Source organism: Heliangelus exortis, chromosome Z (assembly GCF_036169615.1).
Source record: "Heliangelus exortis chromosome Z, bHelExo1.hap1, whole genome shotgun sequence".
NCBI lineage: Eukaryota > Metazoa > Chordata > Aves > Apodiformes > Trochilidae > Heliangelus > Heliangelus exortis.
Genome location: NC_092454.1, coordinates 66681914 through 66706471, shown reverse-complemented (window position 1 = coordinate 66706471; position 24558 = coordinate 66681914). Strand labels below are relative to the sequence as shown.

Sequence of the window (24558 nt, the reverse complement as noted above, 5' to 3'; positions counted from 1 at the left end):
CTTAAGTAAAGGTGGAATAGGGAAAGGATGGAGAGGAAGGACAGGTAAAGTCTGGAACCAAAGAACACCTTCAAGCATATTTCAGTCCTGTCTGACAGATAATCTCAGAAATAGATCCTACACACAAGCTGCAAATACGCGTGGACCTGCTTCAGAGTGGTTGATATTCTGCAGTTGTGTAAGCACCCAAGGATATGCAAGCATATGTGTATGTGTGAGTGAGCATGTGTGCACCTGTGTGCAGAAAACATAGGAGATATATATGCATTCTTATACATATACTTACATATACATATATACATGCATATACAGATGAGTATGGATACATATATATGTATATACCATTCTTTCAAAATCTATTCAGGCCTCCTCAACAGTGAGCACATAATAAAGAGAGATAGAGGGGCAGCAAAGATGGACTAAAAAACTGGGAAGAGAAACACTAGAATACCAGGATTTGATTTTATTGGAGACAGGAGGACTGGGATAAAGATTGCTTCCCTACTGCAATAATCACTGCTTTGCACTGACTGATTCTTGCCCAGCAGAAATAGCAGCACACTTGGTTTTCTGGAGCTCTGGCATAAGGAGGATGTAATGTGATAGCTGTACTCTTAATTGAGGCAGACTGCTGACAACAATTAGCAGTGCACTTAATTCTATGTATTTTTTATGTTAGATGGGTGATGGCTGTACACAGAAAAGCAGCATAGCAACCTAAAATACCTGGTCATACACAGTGAGAACTTTTTTTTAATTAAAAGGTATTAAGTCCCAACTGTATTGTAAAAGTAAAAATCCACTAACTTGAACCACACATACTTTGAAACATTCTAGTAACTATTTTAGTAATTCAGTTCTTTGCTTGTCTCAAGATGATTCAAAGTAGTTGTAGCACTCAGTCCTGGAAAGTCTATTTCTGATTCCAGAACCTTAAAAACCACAGGGTCTGCATTCATGCATCTGGTGTTGATACAAAAATGGTAGAATCCTGGATACAGGATATTTTGGATACCAGCACTGCATTAGATCCAGCACATTCTGGCACATCAATTTAAGAAAAAAATACTCAAGGACTACTGTGCAAAAAAGCCAGGTTGTTCTGCAGGGTGGCAAACTACAGGGGTCTGGGAGGCTAAAGGAGAGGAAATAGCCTTGTGCATTTGTTTTGTTATGTTCCTCTCATCAGCCACTGGCCACTGTCAGAAACAAGATCAAGGTTCTTTGATCTGACCCAAGCTTAGTCCTAAACTTTAACTTCTTATCTGGAACAAGGACTCTGGAATCCAGGTTTTGAATAAGAAGTTTTAGTTTTAACCTGGCTTTATGGTTATTGAAAAAGTTTATCAGTGTAAGAAAAACCCCAGGAGGAGACATTCACACAGAATAATACTGTAATTTGTTTCAGCAGTTCTCTGGAGATACTGAATTTATCTGTCAGGGGTACTGATTAGCAGGGTACTCAGCAGAACAACAATAACAAATATAACAAAGCTAGGATTTAAAAGGTTATTGGGTTAAAATATTATTAAAGATTATTAAAGATAATAATCTTTAATTTTACATTTAAGATTTAACATACAAATTTAACATACATTTTACACTCCTTATAACAAAATATAATTGTATACTGTAGGGAAGCATACTTTTTGAGTGTTTCTCTAAGGTTTTTAAATCTTCCTTCAGATGATACAGTCTTCTGAAGCTTGTCCATGAGAGCTTTTGTCTAGAAAGAAAATGCATTAGAAATGTCATAGCTGTTGCACAAAAATGGCAGGGATTAGATTTTACAAAAGGTGAAATTCACTTAGCATCTGCACCCCGTTTTCAAAAGTAGCAACAGGCATTAGCAATTTAGCTTTATTGTAGCTCCTAGTTTATTTCTGAAAATGGAGATGAAGCAGCATTAAGGATGTTCCTTCAAGTGATACACAGAACCTGTATCTATGCTAATAATATTAGCCTGCAAACTCAGGAAAAAATACAAGTTCATTAACTTAATGGTCAGCAATTCAGTTTACTGTGCATAGAAGAGCATCAGGGAGAGGATCTTACATCCTGCTAAGGACCCTCAGCTCCATTTGCTGAAATTAAGGACAATAAAGGATGTTTACAGTCTGGCAGTTTACACTAAGGTGGTTTTACCTTATCTTTCTGGTAAAAGCTGAATATGTATTTGACTATATATTGCTGTTTACAAAGATTACTTTCAGCAAGCACTATCGGAGTCTGGTTACATCAAAATAAATATTCTTTGTAGTTTATTTATACAGACAGTACAGAGAATCATGAGAAATTTGTCATTTTTGAAACTGAATTTGCAATTAAGAAAAAGCTGTAGGCAGAAACAGACAATTTTTTTTTTTTTTCTCAATAGTAAACTCAGATTGTGTTTCCAGTAAGTACTGGAGAATTGTGCAACAACATGAATCCATTGTTGTTTTTCGTTTGGTTCTTATTGAGAAGTTAAAAAATCTAACAAATTGCAAACATAAAACTTTCTATAGGTAAGGTCTTAAATAACAGTCTACATTGAAAGGATTTTATACATATTTCAGAGTAAAACAATGCAGCACCATCTACAAAGCAGCTGAAAGTCCCTTCCTACCTATGATTCTATGATTCTATGATAAAAGCTGACTTGAGAAGGCAGTACAGTCAGAATGTATATTAAGTGGATTTCATTGCTTGGGTTACTCTAGTGATTTGCAAAAGCTGCAGAAACACACAGAGAGGGAAATGCTATGACAAAAGCCCATCGTTTGCATGTTAGTTATCCAGATCTAAAATGGGCAACCTGAAATCTTCCAAGTAGCTTAAGCACACTATTTATCCGAATGCTCCCTAAGTTATAAATGACTGTCTGACTACAAGTCTGTCCTACTTACCTCCTTGCTGTGCTATTCCATGTGCTAAACCACTTACTTTTCTTTCAAATATCAGAAAGTTGAGATTTAAATTATTCAACCAGTTTTGCCAAACCACTTAAAACAGAGAACATGAAAGACTGGATACTTCTCAAGCTGGCTCGTCTCTTTGTCCATCTCATTTCTTTTACTGATAAGTCTTTCTCACAGCCTTAGTCATGCTGCTCACAGCCTCAGCAGCAAGGCAAGAGCTTAACTTGGGCCTCTAAATGCAAAAGAAGATTGGTTGTCTCTTACAGTGTAGCAAAACACTTGACACCTTGAGAAGAAATGCTGGCACCTCTACTGGTTTCCTGAAGACAGGGAAAGATGGCTCCTATTTCAGGCAGCTGACCTGACTGTACTTACAACTAGAAACCAACTAGATGTGCATATCTGAAAGCATCCAAATCTAATCTTCTCAAAGATTTCAATATTTCAGGCTCAAGTTGTAGTCTCAGGCACCTGCTAATTCCATTGAAATCCAGTTTGTTCTGACAGATATTTAATTAATGACACTTTAAAAAGGAAAAATTAAATAAAGATTACCTTGATATGGAATACTGGTACCACTCAGTGCTCGCAGCAAATAGAGTATTGTAAAAGCCTCAACACTTACAGGGCAAATCACCTCTCAGCCTGTTGTTCTCTGAACAATAAACCCACAAAATTTAGAAACCCAACTTGCTATTGAATATTTCTTACCTGTTTGGATACTTTACTCCAGGTTTTTTTAAGTCGGTAGATCGCACTTCTGTTCAAGGCTGATGTAATTTCTAACACACCATTATAATTGTGCATACATCGACAAATGTCAGCTACTGCTACCCACTTCTCAATCGAGTTAGCCCGAGAGCTGACATCAGCATAATTCATGATTTGGGAGGCAACAAGGTTACTCATCTGGCCAAAGAAAGTGGAAGAATTTTAGGACATTTAAATACAATTCTTTTCAGCCTATAATTATTTAATGAACAAGGCAGAAAAAACCTAAAGCACAGCAGAATTATGGCTCTTAATAAAGCCAGGGAAAGTGTATTGAGAACAGCGTGGTAGGGGGAACTGGGACAGGGGAATGATGAAAGGAAAGAAGTAATAAACCTAACTGGAAGGTCACTCAGTAAAATCCAAGAAAAATGAGAAAGAGCAAAGATGTGTCTGTGGGTTAAAAAAAAAAAAAATCATTACATAAATTTGGTGTTGTATTTTCCCTCTCTGGAGAAAATTTTGTTTCTTCTGTAAGCAATAAGGCATTGTAGTAGTTTAATGTGTTCTACTCTATTGCCATTGGAATGCGATAGGTGCAGGTTCCTGACAATGAGAATCTTCATGTGCTTTGATTTAAAAGTTTAATCACAAAAAACTTTAACATTCAGCCACTACTAGATAAGAAGTTGCATCACATTGTAAAGAAAACAGATATTTCTGTCCCAGAGGTCATAGACAGTGCCAATACAGTCCCTAGAAAGCAATTTATCCTGAAGAGTACTTACATCGTTAAAATGCTGACTGGTTTTCATAATATTGGGTGTTCTCTCGTTTTTATCCACTTTCATCCAGCCCTGCCCTAGAAACTCTCTACAAATTGAGGGGAGAGAAACAAACAAAAATGCTTTTAATAAACACAGTATGGCCTCTGTCTCTAACCATAACCAAAGTGGATTTCAAGTCTACCTCATTTTGTTAGAACCTAATAACACAGCTTTACACTAGTTCCAGCATTTCACTCTACAAATTGTAATGTCTTCTGAAGCACTAAATATTATAAAGAAGACGTATTTTTCTTTTAATCCCCTCCCCTGGCCACCCATCCAAATTTCAACATTGTGACTCTATTTGAAACTGGTCTTGTCAGCTTACATGGGTATATCCATGCTAAATTGCTGTATGAAAGAAGCTGATTTGACACTCCCTCCCTAGAGGCTCAGCACTTCTATTCTCTGTTCACCCCCAGAGCCTTAGACCACAGTTTGTTTGTTTTTTTTTTCTTTCTTAGCAAAGACCTCAGTCTTTCAAAACATGATCAGATTAAAGGGGAGTGAGAAGCAATGCGAAAAACAGCCAGAGGACATCATCCTGTTATATATGCAAACCTTTTTGTCACTATCATGAATTAGTGTAGTGCCTAAGTCAGTAACTCATCCACCACACTCACTTCAGTCACTCGTAGGAGAACACTTACTCATAGGGTATGCTTCGGAAAACTACGTGATCTAAAAGGGTTATTTGCTCTGCAAGCTCCATGGCTGACAAAGTCTCAAAACACTCTGGTTTTGGACAATCGGACTGCAAAAATAAGGAGAACACTTAATGATCTCTTTTTGCATCAAAGGACATTTCAAAGCACAGGGCATTAGGAACTTCCTATCAACTTTCAACACAGAGCTGTCAATAACTTCTTTGCTACAAAGAAATAAGAAGGAAAAAAATTTTCTAGCAACATAAGGGTAAACACCAGGCTGGAAATTCACAGGAAAACAGGCACATTGCAAGTTGTAAGTATGTTTAGAGGCTTGAGTCTGTGCTCAGTGTCTGAATTACTTTCCACATTATCACTCTGCACCTAGTTCATTGACCACACTCTTCTTCAGACCAATGCAATGCACTATGCAGTGCCAGTGACTACAGTTTGGAGGATGGGCACTGTTGGTCAAGGTCAGCTATGGTTCTGATGGCAGCTGAGATAGCAAATGCTTATTACTTCATGTATATTAATATATTTCCCCCTTTTCTATCCTTTTTTTGAAATCCAAACTGTAAAGTTTTGGCCTGTTATCTTTGATATGAGCTCCAAATTCTTACTCTCACTAAAATTAATGTACATTCCTGATGTAAAAGAACAATATTTCTGTTCAGATGTAAAGCTGCAGCTGTGCTACATTTTAATGACTTAAAGCATGACATTTCTATAGGAGAATTTATGTTTAAATTACAGGATGAACTTACCATCTGAATTATATCCTCTATTTTTAAGTGGGTATCTTCTTGATCTTCCTGAGAAAGAGTTCTGAAAAATTAAGTAGCAGAACATAATTTGTAAATTAAATGGCCATTGGTTATGGAAAAAACATATCACAAATAGTCAATATGTTTATCTAAAATAAATCTTAATAGTGGTACCTAAAATCTCATGTCTTGTTTTAAGTAAAAGTGTACAAAACAGTAGAACACCAGTCATGTAAGATAAAATGAGGCTCATGAAGGCTTAAAATCTCTGTGTTAAGAACCCCATATACTGTAGAATTGTCATGTACAATAACTACTGTACTTACTTGAATAATAATAATATGAAACTATACAATATAAAATATCATTATTGTTATTGTTGTTGCTTGTTGTTCTTATTATTAACCAGGTGCCTTCAATTGTGAATAATCCCAGAAAACCAAATGGTGGAAAATTACATCTCAAGCCTTTTCTCAGATTCTTAAATTACTGTGCTAAATGGTACTTTGGAGAAATGTTTCGAAAATCAACATTTTAGAAGTGAAGGAAAGACAGCAAAAGGAAGGACAGCAAAAGTAAAGGGATGCATAAAGGGAGTAGCTCACTGTGAAGTGTTCTTGTTTATGGGCACTACACTGTCCAGTTCAGTGTCCCACAAAACCAGCTGTGAGTGTGGAAATAGACAACAGATTGCTAGCAGATTCTACTTGTAGAAAGTACATGATTTGCTTTCATAGTACAGGTGTTAACTGAGGCTTCCAATCCTGCTATAGAAATCCCATGACTATTAGGGCAGCTCACAGAGTAATGCACCAAAAATAAACCAGTAGAAGTAAAAAGTACTCATCAAAGTCCATCTACCTTGATGTATTATCTTGGCATGTAATTCTAAGATCTTATTCCTTTGTGTGGAAAATACAGACTCAAATAAACCTTGAATAGACTGCATTTGTATAATATAGAAAATAGAAGATTCGGGGAGACAGAACAGTATGTTGGCATGTAAAAGACTGCTTATAAAGACATTAATGACATGGCAAGAAGTCACTGGGGCTGATTCACATCAGAGGAGATTCAGTTTCAATATTTGGTTCTATTTTCCAACTGCAATTCTGGGTGAGCAATGACACAGGCTTTCTGCAGAAGGTGTAGAATTACTCATAAGCTGAACCTTCAAGGAAAGGTTAGATGACCAGTTTCAAAGAAGATTCAGCCCTACTGATCATTCTGCAAAGTGCAGTAACTGGAACTTTCTCACAGTCCCTTCTTTATTTTTGCACTCTGTAGTAACAGACAAAAGGAAAAGGGAAAGGGTTAAAAAAAAAAAAAAAAAAAAAAAAAAAAAGACTATATTGCCTGGAGACTTTAGATATGAGTATAAGATAATGGCATTTGTACTATGTGGGTGGGGAGGAAGTGTTAATGCTTAGTACACGAGGTTCTTCTGTTGTGGATTGCTGTTGTTTCCTTTTGGTTTGCCAAATTGGAGGAGTAAGTTGAAATCAAATGCAGACACAGAGAGAAAGGATCTAAGAAACATCCCTGCCTTCATTTTCAGCCTGTCAAGTCCACACAAATGACCTTATCTGAAAAGCAGAGGGAAATACCTTACATTTGCTGGGCAAGCCGTGCAAAATCTTGAATGTCTAATTCTTCAGGAGAACCCTAAGATTCTTCTCCAGATAATAACTGTGCAGCCTCAGAAACTGTAAACAAACTGGAAATCTGTCTTTCCTGAGGAGCTTATTTTGTGCTGTACCTCAGGACTCATTGTCTGCAGAAAGGAATTGTTCATCATATGACACAAGCATGTGCTTCCTGGCAATAAAAAGGAAGAGGGCTTGCCCTTCTGCCCCAGGTATTCTCAGTGATCTTGTGAAATCATCACTTATGTTCCTGACATATAACTTTATATTGCTGGAGTTCTTATCTTTGATGCAGAAAATATTTTATTTGCATAATTAAAAACAAAATCACAATCATGAAATTCTTAAGAAGATGAAAGTATTTAACTTTTCCTTATCTTTGCTTCCTGACACTCTCTAACATGGCATCTTACAATGTATGTAGACTTAATAATCCCTCATTCTGAAGAGATGACTGGTTCTTTTTTTTTTTTTTTTCTAACACAGTGGTCTCATAAAACAAATTCTCCTTTTATCCATAAGTGTTTAAATCTGCAGAGGACAACACATCTCTAGATTAGATAAAGCTACTTTTTGATAGCATCCATGGAAGCTTCCACTTCAGTCTGCCCTATTGTCAGCTTTAGGATGCCTAGTTTCAGCAAAGTCTAGGAAGGTACATTGAGCTGATCAGTTCTACTTGGGCAGTTCCCATTCCACTCCTTGGACAGCCTCTTGGAAACTGTATAAAAAGTCCATGTGAATAGAGTTATGAGAGAAAGCAAAGCAGAGATTCTGCTGGAGTGTTTAACAGTACCCTCTCTGGGAGGACTGAATTGGGTGACACATTTGTTGTTATTCTTACAAATATTAAAGTGATTTTCTTGTGGAAAATATTAAAATTTGTCTCCTCATCCCTTTATGATACATAAAACATTTTAAAATACTTTAGATCTGGTGTAAGTTTGTAGGAATTGCATTGCCTTGTGAGATCATCCAAGGCATAAAGTTGGTTATCCATCAAATTTTGACCTCTGAATATCACTGGATTTAATTTGCATTTATTCTCAGGAAGAAGTAGGAGGAACTGTTTCTTGAATCACCCATTTTGTTTTCACATAGGTCTGTTTATCAAAGTCACTCACCGGTGTTCTTCATACCTACCTGCTTCGCCATCAATACAAATTTACTCAGATTTCAGGAGTTAGCAAGTAAGGCTGATAAAATCTCAAGCAAAACATAATTCAGTAAATTTGCTGGGCTTTCAGAATGAATATTGAATAACAAGAAAAAAACCCAAGCTTTTTTACCCATCAGAGAAACCCTGCCTGTCCATTCAGCAAAAAATCTCATCCCACAAGAAATAGCAGCTGTTCTGTTCGATGACTCAGGAAGGCATGAGGCAGCTCAATATCTCTCATAAACACTTTCCTTGCCATTCATATTCTATCCAGAGCTTTCCCAGAGCTGATCATAACATCTCCACAACACAAACCAACATTTCCTGCTCCTCCAGTCTCTGCTAACAAAGGCACTGATTCTGAAGAAATTTGTGTACATTTCCACAGATACACTCAAAGCCTGTGTCAGTCTGTAAAAATAGATATTTGTACCCAATATCCTTCAAGGACACAGTCCTTGGAATACACCTGTACTTCATCTCAGAAAGCATGAACTTTCCTTCACAAGTGTTTGAACTTTGGTAATTTATGGTAAAAAAAATGGAATTTATGGTAAGAAATTGGAATTTATTGTAAGAAATTATTGTTAAACTCTGAATTCCTCTGCTTCTCAGAGTTGAGAGAGGACAGTGAATACAGAAATGTGGGGAAGTCAAGACCTACAGGGTGAGAAGACAAAATTCTGATAGACTAAGTATTTTGATAAGGCCATTTACATATAAAAACCAGCAACAAGCACCTCTTCACAACCACTAAAAATTCAATTTTTGAACACTTAGCTAGCAATTAAGTGAATTGCTATTTTCATGAGGGGAATATCAACAAGCTCATCCCTCCTTCCCATTTTCATCCTGTCCCAGGGAAGCCCTTTGAATGATAGTTTAATCAAGACTTCCAATTATGAAAAATCTGTGCTTTCACATACATGCTGTGAAAATTCCTCAAACAAATTTATATCTAATAACAGTAAAAATATCCCTTCAGTTCCAGGTGCATAATTTAAATTCTTCCTCTACTAGCATTAGTATTAGATGAAATCCCTACCTCTAGAGGAGAACCAAGAAGATAACAAAGAGATACTGAAGAATGTGGTGGTGATGTTCTGAGCAGCATTTCACTGAACCAGGCACTGGTAGGTGAACCAAAAAAGGAACACCATACCTGGGAGAACCTCTACATGTTTCTATAAGAAAGACTCTTGACACATTTAGGACATCCAGGGTGGGTTTTAGACCCTCCACAAGTCATTGCCTCTATTCTGTCTCCTGTGATCTCTGGAGCAGAAGTCATCTTGCCTCACTTTAGTCAGTACTGGTGGGCAGATCTCCTTTTTGACAGACAGATAATCTGAAAGGGGTACTTTGTCAGCTGCCTACAGATTGTTTCATGGTCAGGTGCTTCATCTAGACCCACTGGGTCCCACCATAGAATTTTTTCTAACTCCAGGCAGAGAGGTGTCATTATAACCTAGGGAGAGTTCAAGAAACACCAGAAATTTTTTTTTTTCCATTATAGGCCTTTTCTTAATACTCAGCTTACTTACTGTAATCTGCCATGTTGGCAAATGACAGAAAGTTTGCAAAATAAACCAATCATATTGGAGATACACTGGTATAGAACTTGGTTGTAGAACTGCACAACATCTCAGTGCATCATGTGAGCTTTTTGCTTCAAGTATATGAGCTCTGGGTCTAGAGGAACATAGTCCTGGTTATCCCTACTAAAGTAAGTAGTAATCTTCAGATACATCTTTGAGGGAGACTTGACAATGGAATAAAAAGCTCTTGATTTGATTACTCCTTCCTTTTGCATCTTCTCCTTCCTGTTCCTCAGTTTAAAAAAAAATAACTTTTTTAAATTCTCATTTTTTACAGAATTCTTTTTTTTCATGAAAAATCATACCATGGTAAAAAATTCAATCTTAATTTAAAATATTTAATGGTAGTATCTGAGTAATTGTATCAGTAGCATATATAGCATGTTTAGATAATAAAGTAGAAAGCTCTAGAAGGAAGGAGAGGGCAAGCAATATCTCTCATTTCATAGATTAGCAGTGGAATGATGCAAGTAAGGGCAACTCAAAGTTTGCACATAATTACCTAGGTCTCCATTTTTTAATGCAGCATCTAATGGAAACTGGCTAATTGGAAACTGGATACAGGAAATTGATTACAAACTTGTGTGTTAAAGACCTGTAAGTGGATTACATTACTCTGCCAAGAGCAGCCAATGCAGGTTTAGTTTCTTCCAAGGAAATACCTGAAGCAAACTTGCTATTTTTACTTCAGGTAACAGCAGACGGAGTATAATTAAAAAGGAGGATTATTTTTATTTATGTAAAAATTAAGTAGGATCACACTGACATGAATTACTTTTATTAAGAACTTATCTTTGTTTGCTATCCTTTGTTTGACTTTTCTTTCTTGCAGATGAAAAACCTTTCCCTCAGTTTTCTGACATTCTTTTTCATGTAATCATCTAATGGGGAAACCTGTCTAATGGTTCAGACACACTGCATTGATTGCAGCCTTCCTGCCTTTCCAGCAGAACACTTAAAAAAATACCAACAAAGCAGGCCACAAATTTATCTGTGTTTTTAATTTGTATCTTATTTTAACAACTGCCAAGTCTTTAAATGTTTACTGCTCCTTTGTAATGTAAAAGAACTTACCTAAAAATCACTGTATCACATTCAAATTTAACAGGCAAACATGTTTGCACTGATAAATATTTATAAACAGTTGCCTCCTTGGCATGACTAGATACACTCAACTATGCAATACCAACCCTAAGAAACAAAATAAGGTGCTATGACCCTAATTTAAATAGTTAGAGTTATGAAGCAGCTTAAAGGTTCTTTATTTCCCAGGACTAATTAAGCAAAAATTCTTCCCTGTAAGCTACCCAAGGAATTTTAGACATGGTTTTGACACAAAGGAGAGTGTGAGCATGGTCTCGTTAGGATGTCACAAGTCATTAGGCTACCACAAGCCTCTCCTGAGCTTAGCAGAGTGCGTGGGTAGTTACTCAGATAGTTACTACAGCCCTTACTACTCCAGGCACACAGCAGTGGCCTCGTTGCTTTGCTGGGAAGCTTTTTTCTCACCTGCAGAAAAACTGAGCCCATGCCTGCCAGCTGTTCTGCTGCACGACTTTTCTAATGCAGATACTTTTATTTATTGAACTTTAAAGCACATTCTGTTTTATAGTTCATGAAACACTTAGTAATTCTTCAAAATCAAGTATTCTGGAGAAAAAAAACCCACCTGTTAATGCTATGATACATGATCCCCTAACTATTCCACCTGCTATAGTTAGCATAACATTTCAATAATTACTGGAAATGTGATTTACCTCAGTATATTTGCAGTAGCTTTCCTTTCTTGTGGCAGAAGGTCAGGATCTCTCAAAACTTCTTCCAGCAAATTTAACACATCCATTTTTAGCTCATTGTTGAGCTCAAAATCCTGCAAAGAAAAAACATTTTATTCCTTTTTTTAAAAAAAGCCAAAACCAAAACAATCAACAGCAAGCCAACCAAATGTTGGTCAAATAGCTGAAAAATATAGTTTTGTAAGATTGGTTTTTTTTGTTTGCTTGGATTTTTTTGTTGCTAGTTTTGAAAATATTTAGAAAAGCTGTTTTAGTCAACAGGCTACAGAAGTGGGAGCCCAGAAGGCTGTAATTTGCTTCGTTTTCTGACCTCCGTTTTTTGTGTGGAAATGGGCAAATCACTTAACCTTTTTCTTCTGAAGTAAGAACGGCATCTCACCAACACACATAAAATGCCTCGTTCTCTCTTCTCAGAGAGACAGTTTAACTGCAATACTGTGACCACTGCCTAGTAAGTCTAGACACTGGAGATTTTTTACTGTTTTCTCAAGTTTCTTTGTTTATCTGTCTCCCACTCTAGTATTTCTTATCTCATACAGTCCCTTTTGCAAAGGTCTGCTTTTTGTTCCACATAGTGGAGTGCTCAGCCTAATATAAGCACAATAAATCAGAGTAGTACTCTCTGGCACTGCATGTAAGAGCTTCAGCATTTTAATTATTTCTGAGGCAGTCTGACATCTGACACTGGGGGAAAACTCAACAACCATTTCTGTTGGTCTCTGATATTGGAGAAAATCAAAGAACAGAACAGTGTATGAGCTTTAAGGTGGGAACGTGCAGGAGTAAACTTCAAAAATGCTTTTATTGAGCTTTTGGAAAGAAAACTAAACCCCAAACCTTCAGTCCTGTAGTGCATAATAGATCTTCATTGATATCCCACAGTTACTTGCAAGCAAGACCACGTTTCTAAAAAGCCCCTGCTTGTTTCCATGGCAACAGAACACACAAAGTCACTCAAACTGGAAAAATGTTAATTTTCCGAAAGAATCAGGTACAACAGTTTCTGTTGTGACAGGCTCCTAAATAAGCAGATTATTTTTTTCAGATATATGTGTCTGAGGAGAATCACCTCTGGCCAAGACTCACATCATCACACCACTCATTTCTCTTGAGGGGATGTGTGAGTACCAGAGTGCACCCTAAGTCACAGAGGAAAGTGATGCTTAGTTTGGAAAAGGGATTAAATACTTAAGAAAAGGAAGGAGGATGCACATTCCTTACAGAAAGTGGTGTCACAGCCATGCTTACAGAACTTTTTTAAAAACTTACTGCTCAAAATGCCAGTGCTCAGAAATTCCCTGCTGCCCTGGGCATTTTCTTCTTGGTACAAGCACCCCATTATGTCCCTTCAAAAGTCTCAACCCTGCCAGAGCTGATACATATTTTAAAACCAATAGTATCTGTGTCTTAGTTTTCAGTGATGTATCTGTATATTAAAGGATGCTGGAGAACAGAAACTTGTGCAGTATTAGGCTTTGAATATGCCTCAAAAACTAGCAAAAAAAAAAAAAAAAAAAAAAATTAAGGGTGTTGCCTTGTGCTTGTTTTATAAAATATATTTCTTGTAGCAGTTCCCCCTTCAGTAACAGTTTTAGTCAGTTTTCAAAAGATGACAGAGATTTTTATTCACTTATTTAGGGCATGGAAGCAGGACTCATCCGTGAATGGATGAGGAATGTAATTGAACCACATGAGCATACTGTTCACTCCGGTGGTTTTTAAAAGAAAATCATTTGGGATTTGAAACTATAAAAATTTAGCTACAGAAACCTTAAGTCTGCACAAGTTTAAGCAACCATCATAGTTAATAGCAGTACTGTCTGTCCTATAGTCTGAGGATGGCCATTAGTTTTCCCACCATAATGGGATGACTATTTTCATCACAGGATAACTCTCCTCAAGAAGAGAAAATTTCTATTGCTTTATTGCAACTAAATTTTTCAAGAAAGTCTCTGTGTTAAAAGCTATTTAAAGGGGGAAGCCGCACCTATTAGTCTCAGGCTCAGAAAAAGTGAAGTACTTTACCTTTTGCACAGGTAATTAATTTACAATTTAATTCTTATAAGTAATGAGAATGAATACATTGTACATGGACAGCAAAACATGATTGTTTTGTCATCTCCACATGACAGTGGTCCTGAAATCACTGGAAAAACTCAGACTAGTTTTTTGGGTTTGGTTCTTTTTTTTTCATCCAGCAAGCTATATGAACACTTGGTTCCTAGGGTTAAGGCTATCTTCGACTTCAATTACACTGGCTTTCAATTACACTGGAAGGGACTTCATGGTGGAAAAATCCACATCTCTAGTCACAGAAAAATGAGAGATCTTTGACCCTTTATCAGTGTAGTCAGTCCAAACCATTAGGGATTATCAACAGAGGATGCAGTGGTTTGTGTGACTCCTTTGGTCCCAGCTGCTGTCACATCTCTGTGTCAGCCTGACCACAACTGATGCCACTTCACAGCACAGCCCTGCCACGTGACAGACCTGGCTCCCTGTCCATGCTATTTTGTAAGCTGTTGTCTTATAAAATCTCTTTTTTGTGCCCAGATGTATTAGTTTTTTTATAGCAATGCACCAGCTGCTCCTTATAATTTGAGGAGGGGGAAAAAAAAATGAAAAAAAAGTGGAATGCAGAAGAAAACTGGAGAGTTAATTTGTCTTTCCATTGAAGCTCCTGATCTCAGGTGTACTGGGATGCAAGTGCGATGAGCAAGACATAAATAATCTAGGGAAATTGTTCCACTTAAACATGCACATGTACTTATCTCTACGGAGGAAGGTTAACATGAGCATTAGACAAACACCAAAACACTTAGCAACCAAGCCCAAATTTTCAGACAAACAGCTAAATTTAAACTTTTATTTTTAAGTCCATTACTGTCAGTAACAGGAAATTTATTCCTTCCCTACTTATTTAATCTTTATATAGCAAAACCACTAATGAAATGTGCAGGTAAAGAAAAAACGACAGCTGATGAGTTAAGTGGAAGGTCTGCACCATAGTGACCTTGGGTAAGAACAGGATGTATGAAGTTCCCAACCTATCACAAGCACTGTGCACCACATTCAGTACCACTTAACAAAGTTTTCAGCAGAAAAAAACTGCAGTGGCATAGAGAAATGTATGAAGTTTGCTGTCATCCACCTGTACTATAGAAGCAAAAGCCTCCTTTGGAACTATACAGCACCAAAGTTGGCATGATTTCATTTTAAGTAGACTCATAACCAGACTGTTGATCTCTACCATGCACAAATATTCTCTTTACAAAGTGCAAGTACAGTCCCTTGCCAGGAGGAAGGGATTGGTCTTGTATTGCAGAATGAGAAGTGCTTCAGAGGCAACCTATTCCAACTGAGTAAAAAATAAAATAAATAAAATATAAAATAAAATAAAATAAAATAAAATAAAATAAAATAAATAAAATAAAATAAAATAAAATAAAATAAAATAAAATAAAATAAAATAAAATAAAATAAAATAAAATAAAATAAAATAAAATAAAATAAAATAAAATAAAATAAAATAAAATAAAATAAAATAAAATAAAATAAAACAAAATGATGATGGATTGGGAATTACTGGCCAGAAGAAAAAGGACTGCAGCAGAGGCAGCAAAAAGCAAGAAGAAAGGAGGGGAGAGGGGAAGGAACCATGCATGGAGAAATCACAATGAAATTCTAGAGGGAACCCTTTCACCGAGTAACATCATCCAATGTCAACATAACCCTACATACTTCATGTAAAAATAATCTCACCCAAGTTTAGCTCTGAAACCAGAGCCAAGTTTTCAACTCCTCAGGCACCTGCTTACAAGGCAAAAGAGTGTCTGGCCAGCTGTGATTGCCACGTACAGGGGGGGAGGAGGAGCACAGCCTGGCAGGATAAATGTAGCACTACCCCCCCCCATGACAGGCTTTGCTGAATGCATTTGGACTCATTTTATTAGTTTCTCTTTTTAAAGCCTAATGTTTTGTGCTATGCTCTGAAGAGGCCAGAGAATGGAAAGTTCTCCAGGTGCTTGTGCCAGCACAGGTAGATGCATGCCACCCATCCAAGTATCACACCCCAAGCTGGCAGGGCTTGTCATGGACAGGGAGATGGCTCTTGCCAGATCAACAAGAGCCTCCCAGGCTGGACACATTTTTTCCAGGTGGGAAGGAAAGGAGCTGTCTGCTTTCCAATTCAGATTCCCAGCCTTGGCATCCACAGCCCATGGCCTTTCCACAGATGCTCCCAGATGTAGCTGATATTACCATCACAAGAAAGAACACTTGGTGCACTGCAGTCTGTTCCTAAACACTTCATCTTGTAACTACACAGTGAGAATTTTTCAACCCATAAAGCACACACAAGAGAAAATGAAGAGGAAGGAAGAGATAATGATTGGCTCTCATGAAATTTAATCCCTGTACTTGAATTAAGTCTGGCTAGCTTCAAGAAGCAAGCAAAGGACAACAGCTTTGTCTTCCAAACAGTTTCAAACACAAAGAGACAGTCACTATTTGGGAAAGAGCACCAGCCCTGATTCTACAGTATCAGCATTAGCCTGAAACACCTGATGGAAATTTAAGCTGTGTTATGAGCACAACTGAGCAATTCTAAGCTTCTAAGCACAAACATTACAAACCTCTCCTTATCCAAGCACTGGTTTTAGCCATTTGGTATTTTTAGATCAAAGTGCTGAGGACCCATAAGAAATGTGACAACCCTGCCTTTAAGTCTTGGGATGTGGTATTCTCAGACCTCAGTGAAGAAGGACCTTCCAGACTCCAGCAGCAGAGAGTACAGAGTACAGCTGATTACTTTGTCTGACTGCAAGCTTGGCTACCATTCTGTAGGTGACTCAGGTTCCCTGAAAGGTCATGGGATAACAAACCTTTATGCTCCTGCAGTGTTTGGACAGTCCATAGCAACAATTAAGTGCATTGCTACTCAGTGCATAATTACATTCTACAAAGGGCAGGAGTTGAAGCAAACTTGATTTCTCCACCAAGTGATCAATGTCAAGTTAGAAGGCTTGCTCAGTGTTCCCTAGGTCTGTCACTCTCTGGGGCAACTTCTCTGTTTCTTCAGTTCACAATTTCTGTCATTACTCACTTCAGAAAGAACTCCAGGAGCTCAACATGAGCCAGCAATGTACACTTGCAGCCCTGAAAGCCATCAAAAGAAGCATAGTCAAAATGTAAAGGGATTCTCCCCCTCTGCTACCTCACCTGCAGTACTGTGTCCAGTTCTGCAGCCTCCAACTCAGGAAGGACATGGAGGTGTTGGAGCAAGTCCAGAGGAGAGGCACAAAGATGATGAGAAGGTTGGCAAACAAAGGATGAGAGTTAGAGTTGTTCTGCCTGGAGAAGAGAAGACTCCAGGGAGACCATAGAGTGACTTCCCAGGACCTGAAGGGCCTAAAGAAAATCTGGGGAGGGACTTTTTGTAAGAGCATGGAGTGACAGTGCAAGCAAATTGGATGGGGCAAATTGGAAGAAGATAGATTTAGATTAGACATTAGGAAGAAAATCTTTGCTGTGAGTATGGTGAGACAGGATGCCCAGGGAAGATGGGGCTGCCCCATCCCTGGAAGTGCTCAGGGTCAGGTTTGACAGGGCTTGGAGCAACCTGGTTTGGGAGAAGGTGGCCATGGACCTGGGGTTAGGGTTATAGATGATCTATAAGGTCCCTTCCAACCCAAACCATTCTGTGATTCTATGATTCTATTAAATTTCTTTGCTGTTTAAAGGCCATGTATTCTAGGGCTTTATTTGAAATTTAGTTAAAATACTGAATATCTTGCTTTTATACAGTAAGTGTGGCTTAATTTTAGTTTGTTCGTATTACTGCAATAAACTTACTATAAATTTCCCAGACAATATATCCATTACTTTATGCATTTAAACACAACCCAAGTTGGGCTCCTATAAAGGAATTGTATTTTATTTTTTTATTCCTGTGCACAAAATGGAATTGGCCAATTCATGTGCACTAAGCTACTTTAAACTAACTGAAATCATCTTTGCTTGGAAAATTCTCTTTACGCAGGTGTCCTCCATAATCCCTAGATGCTATCCCTAACTACATCTGCAAGAATTTCTGTTAAAAACTCCACAAGCTTTGCCAGTATAAGAAAGAACTTGTAATAAATTTACAGCTGGAGTCAGAAAGGCACAGGGCATGAGATCATGACCTATACTCCTGAAATTCGAGCCCATATTGATCTTCTCCCTGGACTTTGTAGCAAACTCATAACTCACTGACACTGTCTGGTAGCCATGCAGTTTGTAAGAGTTAAGATTTGCCAATTTATCCCATCTTCAAAGAGCAAGGAAACAGAAACAAGCACCCAACAGTCACTCAAAACTGGGGAGTCTGGAGAAGCCAACCTCTCTTTCTTCAACACCGGATGTGAAAGCTTTGTCCCTGGGCAATCTCCATTTCAATCTGCTTCAGAAGCAGGAAAAACTTGGTTTTGTAACATGAAATGTTTAGATAAAAGGCATGGAAGTACTGTTAAACAAAGAAAATGAAGCTGCAAGACCTTGCTAGGATAATGAAAATCATACAAAGACTTCCTCCTCTTGACTTCCTTTTCCCTTGTGTTTTTCCATTTTTACAAGAGCTAGAAGGAGTTTTTTCCTCTTGAGCCCTCTTCATTCCCAGCAACACTCTTGTCTTTACAATCACTGCCTCATCATTTGTGTTCTCATTGTTTACAACATGAGAATCCTACACTGTTCTCAATTACATCTCAAAACAAAAACATAAAGATGAACATTCTGCTGTTACTTTGGCATAAAGGTAGGTTTATTGGCTTGTAGGCAGATGAGTGAAAAAGACAGAGAAGAGTAGGAAAAAAGAAAGAGGAGGGACAGGAGTGAAAAGAAGAAAAAATGTAAACAAGCTCCTGGAAAACCTAATCAAGACATCTTTCACACTGTGCTAGATTTGGCTGATGAACAGTACAGGTTTTATTATTCTTGCTAAGTGCAGGAAAAACAAAATATGTGTGTTGTATTATGTGAGGATGTTTTCTTCAAAATTGTTATCTGTGCATTGATTAGTTCCTCTGCCCTCCTGAAAGGACTGCAGTTTTAGCATTATCACTACATATTTACTTAAATTTAAGTGAGAATCCTAGGGAGTATGACCCAAGTTTTAAATGTAATTAATCTTTTTTCTAAACACTGTTTTGTATGATTTCAAAGTAAAAAAACCTCCTTCATAAAAGCACACCCTCACTGAATAGGCTGAATTCTTAATTTTAATGCTTCTGTTTTCTGTCCACAGACAATCTCATATATTAAATATTGTGAAGATGGAGTGAAACTTTAAATAACGGAGACAAACCCTGAAACACCCACAACTGTTTTGACACAGCTGCAACATATAGTAGGAAGTTAATTAATTCCATAGACCTTCAGAGAAAAGACCTTCCAAAACCTGGCCAAGAATTTGCTGGAGGACAGTGAGGGAACACAAGGGTCTGAACCACTTGTTAGGATAATTCCTCCATTCCTCAGATCATGCACTATCCCTGACCCATGTTATTTTTCACTTGAGAGCAGCACACTAAAGCAAGCCAAAGGGATCCAGAGAAAGGAATGGAAGGCCGGGGAGAAATAAGGGGGATGACGTGTAGCAGCACATTTAACAGATGTTTGTACACAATTTTCTTTACATTGCACATGTTTCTTAAGATAGCCTGCACAGTTCTGTGTGACTGTGCAGCAGCTCCTCTGCTCTGAGAACTGGAACACAACAAATCAGTGGAATAATTTAGGCAGACAAATAGCTTGTAGAGAATTGACTGTCACTTGGGGATCAGAGAGCACCAGAACAGAATTAGTAATGCTGTAGGGTTACTCACATGCTGCAATATTAAACCCCTGTGTAGTAGCATCTCACATCCTAAAATGAGAACTAAAGAGAGCCCCACAGTTTACCCATCTAATGCCTTTGCTTCTTGTTGAATATAGTAATAAGGAAATGGCAATCCAGCAGAAAAAGATGTGTGTGTCAGGGGACCCAAGATAGGAATGACCACAAGGATCTCAAGCACATAAAAAGGAGAACAGTGGGAGAAGTGAAGAAGCTTCTTCCACAGAGGGCAGAAATTGCCTGTTTGATGCTGGAATTTTTGCAGCCGAATCAAACTCAAAGCCAAGTGGACAGCAAACAGTATCAGCAAAGCATACTGAATAGGACATTTATATTTGTGAATATCAACTTAATTAGTTTGTGGTTTGTTTTTTTGGTGGGTTTTTTTTTTTCTTAAGAGAATAAAACCTGCCCTTGGCTGCTGCTGAAGGTGAAGGATGTCTCAAATGCACTAAGTGGTCAGGGAATAATGTAAATACCTTAAAATGTAATAAATGTTTTGGCAGATCTGATGATCTCATAGAATTTTAATGCTTACAGTGTTTTGTCATTTTGAAAACCTAATAACCATTTCTTCACCGGATACTGGTGGCTAAGGGTTCTCTGACTTGCAGTTTGTGCTGTTACTGTAAAATGATGCTCTGAGCTACTGCTCTCCCAGGACTTTGTGTCTTTACTGCCAACATTTCATACTGTTTGGCCAGACTAATTCCTCACTTGCCTTCCTTAAAGGAGTCCTGTCCCATATTTTTTTGGCAGAAACTAGTGAGACATTTCTGGTTTGCTCCTTTTCCCTCCCTGGTCTCACAAGTAAACAACACAAAAAGCTGATTACATGCTCTGTTGCTGTAGCTTTCATTACTTTCTACACCAAAGCCCATGTATTTTAAAATATTTGCTATATTGGAATACTGGATTAAGAGAGCTATAAAATTAAAATCTGCAACCCTTGCCATAACAAAAACATAAAAGTCAGAGAGAACCTAGGGAGTACAGGTAATAGCTTCCACTTTGAAAATGCAGTGTTGAATTTTTACTCATTACCTTTGTACTCTTATATTTTTAAAGAAATACTAATTTTAAACATTATGTAAAATATGTGGAAAACTATTCAGAGCATTATTATATTTCTGCATATCATGGGTAGTTATGAAATGGGAACAGAGAACAGGTATTTTTAAGGAAAGAAAGTGTGTTTTTGTAAATTGCTACAGTGATAGAGCTTGCACTCTTCTCAGCTGCATTGTCTTTATGATCATCATCAAAACCCAATCAGGGGCAGCTCTAAAACTTGAACTTCAATCTAACTGGTTTGCTTTAATGTAGACAAAGTCTGTTGGTTCCTAACATTTTAAAAATCACATTAACTAATCATCCTTTAGTTAGTACACAGGTTCAGCTCAACTCACAGAAGTTACTTAATACAAACTGTGGCAGGGACACCGCCCCAATATTCCCACCATTCCTGCTACAGCTCAAGAATTTGACATGCAATTTTCATTTAGCAAGTAGTCAAAGAGAACTCAGTGTATGTCGTTTGTTTTCAATAACATTCAAAATCATTCCCATGATAGTAAGAGAGGTTCTTTTTGTTTCTTTTAATAATTTTCCTGGTCATCTTCTGCATGCATGCCAAAATTTTCTAACATTTGCCTCCTCTGGCAGCTCAAAGGACACAACTATCTACTGAACGCCACTAGCTGCTCAGATTTCCTTTTTTTTGCCCCCTCCCTCTGTCAACACAGTGTAATCACTACACATCAGACCCACAGTCCTGTCATGGCTGTAGGGACCAACACAAAGGATTGATGCCTCCTTCCACATAAGCATCACAACAAATAACTAAGCATATATATGCAAGCACAAGCATTTTAATCCATTTGGTCAGACTAACTGAACTAAGCTGCCTTTAGCATGGATGCTGACAATCTGAAGATTAATCCACTGTGCATGTATCATCTCCACTCACCTGGCAACAGTAAAGAACTCATGCAATGGCAGCAGGAATAAAGTTGCAATGGTATTTCCAGTAGAGCTTTGCAAGGCAGGATGAAGGATCCTTCACTTGCTCGGCAGTTTGTTTTTACAAACTAGTTTTCAATATTATCTTTACAGCACTGACTTTACAGGCTGTTTGACCTCTGCTACACTGCTACACAGCAGAACTGCCTAAATGTATTTTGGAAGGAGAATGTGGGCACGGTACAGATGGAGAGGAGGAGAGTGCAACAGGAGAATTACCTGGGAATGCTTGGAGACCCAGTGGCGCAGGACATTGAGGACGCGATTTGTGGCAGCTCGGCGTATTATGAGCTCTTTGTCACACGTGCGATCAGAGCTGGTGAATCCTGTGAGGAAAGGACACACGTTGGACTTAAAGGAGGTAGCAGAAATTAAAATACGGTATGAGTAACAGCGGTAAACTAAAAAATTCATAGAGCATTTGTGTGTAGTAAAAGACGCGTATATATTTTCCAAGATGACCATTTAGACTGCTGGAAATCTGCAAGATCAATACAATAGAGCCTTGCCCATCACAACTAATACAGGCACTGAGTGGGTCAGCATGCTGTTTTTAGAAAGATTAAGAGTATTTGCCTGCATCATTAACATCAAGATTTCTCTTAGTTCACAGGAGAAAGTAACAGTGAAAACCAGGAGCAGACCAAAAATGTAGAAGGCTTGTAATCTAGGGGATTACAGAAGGAAAGTGAGCAGTCTCCCTTAGAAAAGGGAAGTGGTAAAGTTCAGAAATGGTAAAGAAATAGGAGAGGATAACGTTGAAGCATAGAGGAGAAGGTCAAGAAGAGAAATGTTCCTTCCTAAAAGAAGTTTTGTACAGGCTCTGCTAGTCAATAGAGACTCTTCAAATAAGCTCTTTGTTTTTTTTACCTCTGTGGTGACAAGAAAGTGGGAAGGCATACAGAAAACACATTTACAATCTCAGCTGCCTGAAAATAAAGATTTGCCAACTGCAACATGTCCCCACATATCTTGTAAAGACAACTTTTTTTAGTCAGTACTATTTACTTATATTTAAACAATTTTTAAAAATGTTTCTTTTTGCATTCACACTGCTGCTTCTCCTTGTTCTCATTTTGCTGCAGTTGTATCCTAACCTCTATATTAAATAACTACATTATTTTAGAAAAAGAAAATTATGCTATTAAAACCCCTTGCTTCTAAAAAACAACTCTGAAGATGCACTTGAGAAGTTTATAATTTTCTAAGTTTTTGTTAGATTTGATTTAATGTTTTCCATTCTTTCTAGGCAGAACCCAGGGAAACAACTAGAAACATCCTTCCACATTACCAGTATTTCACTATTTTTTCAGCGTAACAGTTGTTCCAATGTGTCTAATCTGCAAAGGCAGATTAAACTTCTATTTATTCTGTGAGAAATCCATTAGAGGTGGTCTTAGAGGTGAGTATTAGTTTTGCTTTATTTTTACTAAAGACAAAAAAATGAAATACAAATTGATGCTCTGTTTTTAGAATGATAAGCAGGAAAAGAAATGTTTAATTGCTGTCTTACAACTTTTACTGCTGGTTGGACCCAAAGGTATTTTCTTCACCTATGTTTCATGGGAATTTTTTAAACTATGACAGATTACACTGTAGCTGACATCTAAGAAGGAAGCTTCATATTAAAAAATCTTCAGGAGTTTCATTGCCCATAAACAGTAAAGTAAACAAAATCTCTGCGGCTTTACTCACTAAAAGGTAACCTAGGCAACATTTTGTGTGTTAATTTTCTGTCTTTCACAGTTAACCTCGTGCAGAAGCAACTAGGCATACACATTATAAACTGTTCAATTAGACACTTAATTGCAGCAATGAAAGTAACAATGAAAATTATATATTTAAGCAGTGAAATCTTTATCAAGGTAACATTAAGAGAAAGAAGCTCCAGAAAGCTGGAAGAAAAACAGAAAGAAGGCTACAGAGACTGTTTTCAGTGAGCTACTAAAAGAACAAAAGAAGCAAGAAAGGAAAAAGGAAAACCTCCTGAGATCACTTCAGCAAACTTCTATGGTCCTCAGAATTTCATCAATTTTTAAACAGTAATTATCTTGTAGAGAATAAGCAACACACATTTACTTAGATCCATATTGTCAGAATTTAATGTCTCAAACCTATAAATGGGGATCTCCAGTTTTGTAAGAAGTTAATTTAGCTGAACATTGTGAATTTAAGTGAATTAAACTCTAAGTGGGTGACTGACTGTACATCTCCAGGTGTGAGACTTCAAATAAATCACTAAATCAGCCAAAAAAAAAAACCAAAAAAAACCCAAAAAAACAAAAACAAACTGGAAATCTATATCTAGTCTAGCCTTTATTCTGACTTTGTTTTCAAATAGCAAACAACTCAGAAATCCAGGATGTGTTTCCTTCTTTCTTCGCACAACTTTCAAAATTTACTTTTTTTTAAAGAAAAAAAAGAGAAGCCACAAGTCCTCAAGCAACACTCACTGTTTGAGGAAGATCATGTTTATGACATTTTCCCGTGGAACTGGAATGGAGCGGAATACCCAATATTCTCTGACTTAGTGCCATTTGGATGTCTGGCTTTACCTCAAAGCTCTCCTTCAAAACTTGTTTTGACCAGCAGCTCTCCTCAAGTAGGCT

At 37.5% G+C, this 24558-nt stretch overlaps 1 protein-coding gene across 8 annotated transcripts in view; it reads right to left on the bottom strand.

The window, feature by feature from the left end:
• Window positions 1-24558, bottom strand: part of RASGRF2 (Ras protein specific guanine nucleotide releasing factor 2) — a 121283-nt gene that overhangs the window by 3661 nt on the left and 93064 nt on the right. For all 8 annotated transcript variants that reach the window (XM_071732218.1, XM_071732224.1, XM_071732220.1 and 5 more), the window contains exons 18-24: window positions 22169-22275; window positions 12013-12125; window positions 5853-5913; window positions 5089-5192; window positions 4400-4484; window positions 3612-3809; window positions 1647-1726 (exon numbers count right to left, since the gene is read on the bottom strand). In XM_071732218.1, the coding sequence (XP_071588319.1) occupies window positions 1647-1726; window positions 3612-3809; window positions 4400-4484; window positions 5089-5192; window positions 5853-5913; window positions 12013-12125; window positions 22169-22275 (748 nt within the window). The remainder of the gene's footprint in view (window positions 1-1646; window positions 1727-3611; window positions 3810-4399; window positions 4485-5088; window positions 5193-5852; window positions 5914-12012; window positions 12126-22168; window positions 22276-24558) is intronic.